The sequence below is a fragment of the Egretta garzetta genome, unplaced genomic scaffold (assembly GCF_000687185.1).
Source record: "Egretta garzetta isolate BGI_Z169 unplaced genomic scaffold, ASM68718v1 scaffold218, whole genome shotgun sequence".
Taxonomy (NCBI): domain Eukaryota; kingdom Metazoa; phylum Chordata; class Aves; order Pelecaniformes; family Ardeidae; genus Egretta; species Egretta garzetta.
Window position 1 is genome coordinate 339183 of NW_009260618.1, and position 2339 is coordinate 341521.

At 58.4% G+C, this 2339-nt stretch overlaps 1 protein-coding gene across 1 annotated transcript in view; it reads left to right on the forward strand.

The window, feature by feature from the left end:
- The window catches only part of LOC104132031 (L-gulonolactone oxidase-like), a 17394-nt gene extending 16959 nt beyond the window's left edge, over nt 1–435 (forward strand). Inside the window, exon 12 of the mRNA XM_009645272.1 lies at nt 305–435. Within this exon, the coding sequence (XP_009643567.1) occupies nt 305–435 (131 nt within the window). The remainder of the gene's footprint in view (nt 1–304) is intronic.
- Nucleotides 436–2339: the final 1904 nt, after the last annotated feature.

Consider the following 2339-nt stretch of genomic DNA (forward strand, 5'->3'; position numbering starts at 1 on the left):
AGAGCGGGTCTGCAGATGGGGGTCCCTTCCCTTTCTCCATCATGGCTCCTCATGGGATGGGGGGTTTTCAGTCAAGTGGGGGTCAGAGAAGGGCCCCCCCACATAGGACTGGTCCCAGAGGGAGATGGATGCCTCGAGGAGATGGTGTTCCCCTGTTTGCTCCCCACCCTGGGCACGTAGATAAAGGGATGGAGGTCCCACCACTTCTGCAGGGGCTTTCCCACAGCACATGGTGGTGGGAGTCCAGGGCCAGCAATACTGTCCCCGCTGACGGGCAGCCCCCCCCGGACTCTTTCTCTCCTGCAGGCCCACAGCTGCACCCGGAAGGACTTTGAGAAGATGTACCCAGCCTTCCCCAAATTCTGCTCCGTCCGGGAGAAGCTGGACCCCACGGGGATCTTCCTGAACACCTATCTGGAAAAGGTGTTTTACTGATGGGGGCAATGCAGGGGATGGAGGAAAAATCGGCCATCACCCCCAGGTTTTGGGACACCCCAAAGCTCATGGTCCTCCATGGTCCCAAGGTGCTGCAGGCACCAAGGGATGGCTCCACGGGCAGGGCTGTGCTCTCAGCTCGACCCTACCAAGGCTCTGTGGTGCCTGGAAATTGCTCCTGGAAGCCTGAAGCTCGGGGGGGACCATGTCCCTGTCCCCCTGAGACCTGTACAGCCCCCAAGTGCCTCCTGTCCAAGCCAACATCTCAATAAAGCCCTTTCTTTGAGCAGAGCTTAGCTGAGCCTGTGCTTTCAGCCTGCGCGTGTGTCCGATGGAGGTGCCCAGCCCCTGGGGACCAGGGAGAGGGCTTGGTGTCCCTGTACAGCCCCACTGTGGGGGTCAGGGCTGGGCATGGAGGCCAGAGCCCGTTGCACAGCCTGGTGGAGTCAGGGAAGCCATGCATGAGCAGATGGGCTGTGTCGTCTCCCAGGTGGGACCACACGCTGCCAAAACCTGCAGGAGATGCTCCTCAGGATCCAGCAGGGTGATGGATCCATATCCAGCCCATGCTCCTGTCCTTCCTCTCCCAAAAAACATCCCTGCTAGACCAACCTGAACAGTGCCGGACCAAGCCCCACTTGCATCTTCAAGACATGGGGAAGGGGACCTGGATTTCTCGAGAGGAGCGGCAGGATTCCTCCAGGATGGCCAGGACAGATGGACAGCAAGTCAGTAATGCTTTTAGAGAGAAACCATCCCAGCACCAGGCAGCCTCCCTGCCCTGCGGGGTCACATAGGAAGCAAATGTGAGATTTTATGGGGGAGGAGAGTGACACTTAGCCCCAAAACCTGTGACACTGCTTGGTTTCACCTTCTCCCACCCACTCCTGCCATGGTTTCCCCGTGTGTCCTCTCCCTGCAGCTTCACAAGCACCACGGCCTGGGTGCCTGGTGGCATGGCCAGGATCGCTGGGGTGCAAGGCAGAGGTAGAGGGGCACCAGCTGTGGTGTCTCGGGGGTTCCTCTCGATGGACGATGGCACGGGTGGTCGCTCTTTGACTTCTAGAGCCATCGGCTGGCACCAGGGTGGGTGTGCTGCAGCTCACGCACCTCACTGAGCCCAGGCCACTCAGGGCAAGATGCTGGAGTCATGTCCAAGGTCAGCTAACAAACCTGGTGTTCCAGCCGTGCCTGAGCAAGCAGGCTGAGGAAGGTAGGAGGAAGGTCTCGGTGAACGCCCAGGTGTCACTGCTGGTCTCCAGGAGCTCCAGAGCTGAGGCAACGAGGAGATGCTGGACAAAGTGTGACATCTTGGGGGGGGGGGAGGGGAGCAAAACCAGGCATGGTGACCCTTCCATGGGACGGTCTGGTGGCTTCGCCCAGAAGCTGCCCTGTTTGCTGAGGGTTTCCAGCCCTTGCAGCCAGGTGTAAGCACCGAATTTTTTTTTGCCACTAGCTCCCAAATTTATGCAAGATCCTGAAACCCAAGGGCCACCTGCAGAGGAAGGTGGGTTGTTTTCTTGAAGAGGTGGTTAAAAAGTGGGAAGAGGAGGTGAGTGAAGACTCAAAGGAGTGAGACGGGCACGTGGCGGGAGGAGGGGTTTACACGGCCTTGGGTTTTGCTGCAGTTTCATGTCTGCTGTGCAAGAGGAGGTTCCAACAGCGCTGCAAATCTGAAGCTAAGAGGCTTTTTTATAAACTGACATAAACTTCAAAATCTTCTGTAATGGACTTCTTCTGTGGCAATGCTTCTTGTGCGCTGGCAGCCCAGAAGCCAACCTTACCCTGGGCTGCATCAGGAGAAGCATGGCCAGCATCGAGGGAGGGGATTCTGCCCCTCTGCTCTGCTCTGGGAACACCTCCCCTGGAGCCCTGCGTCCAGCTTGGGAGCCCTCAGCACAAGG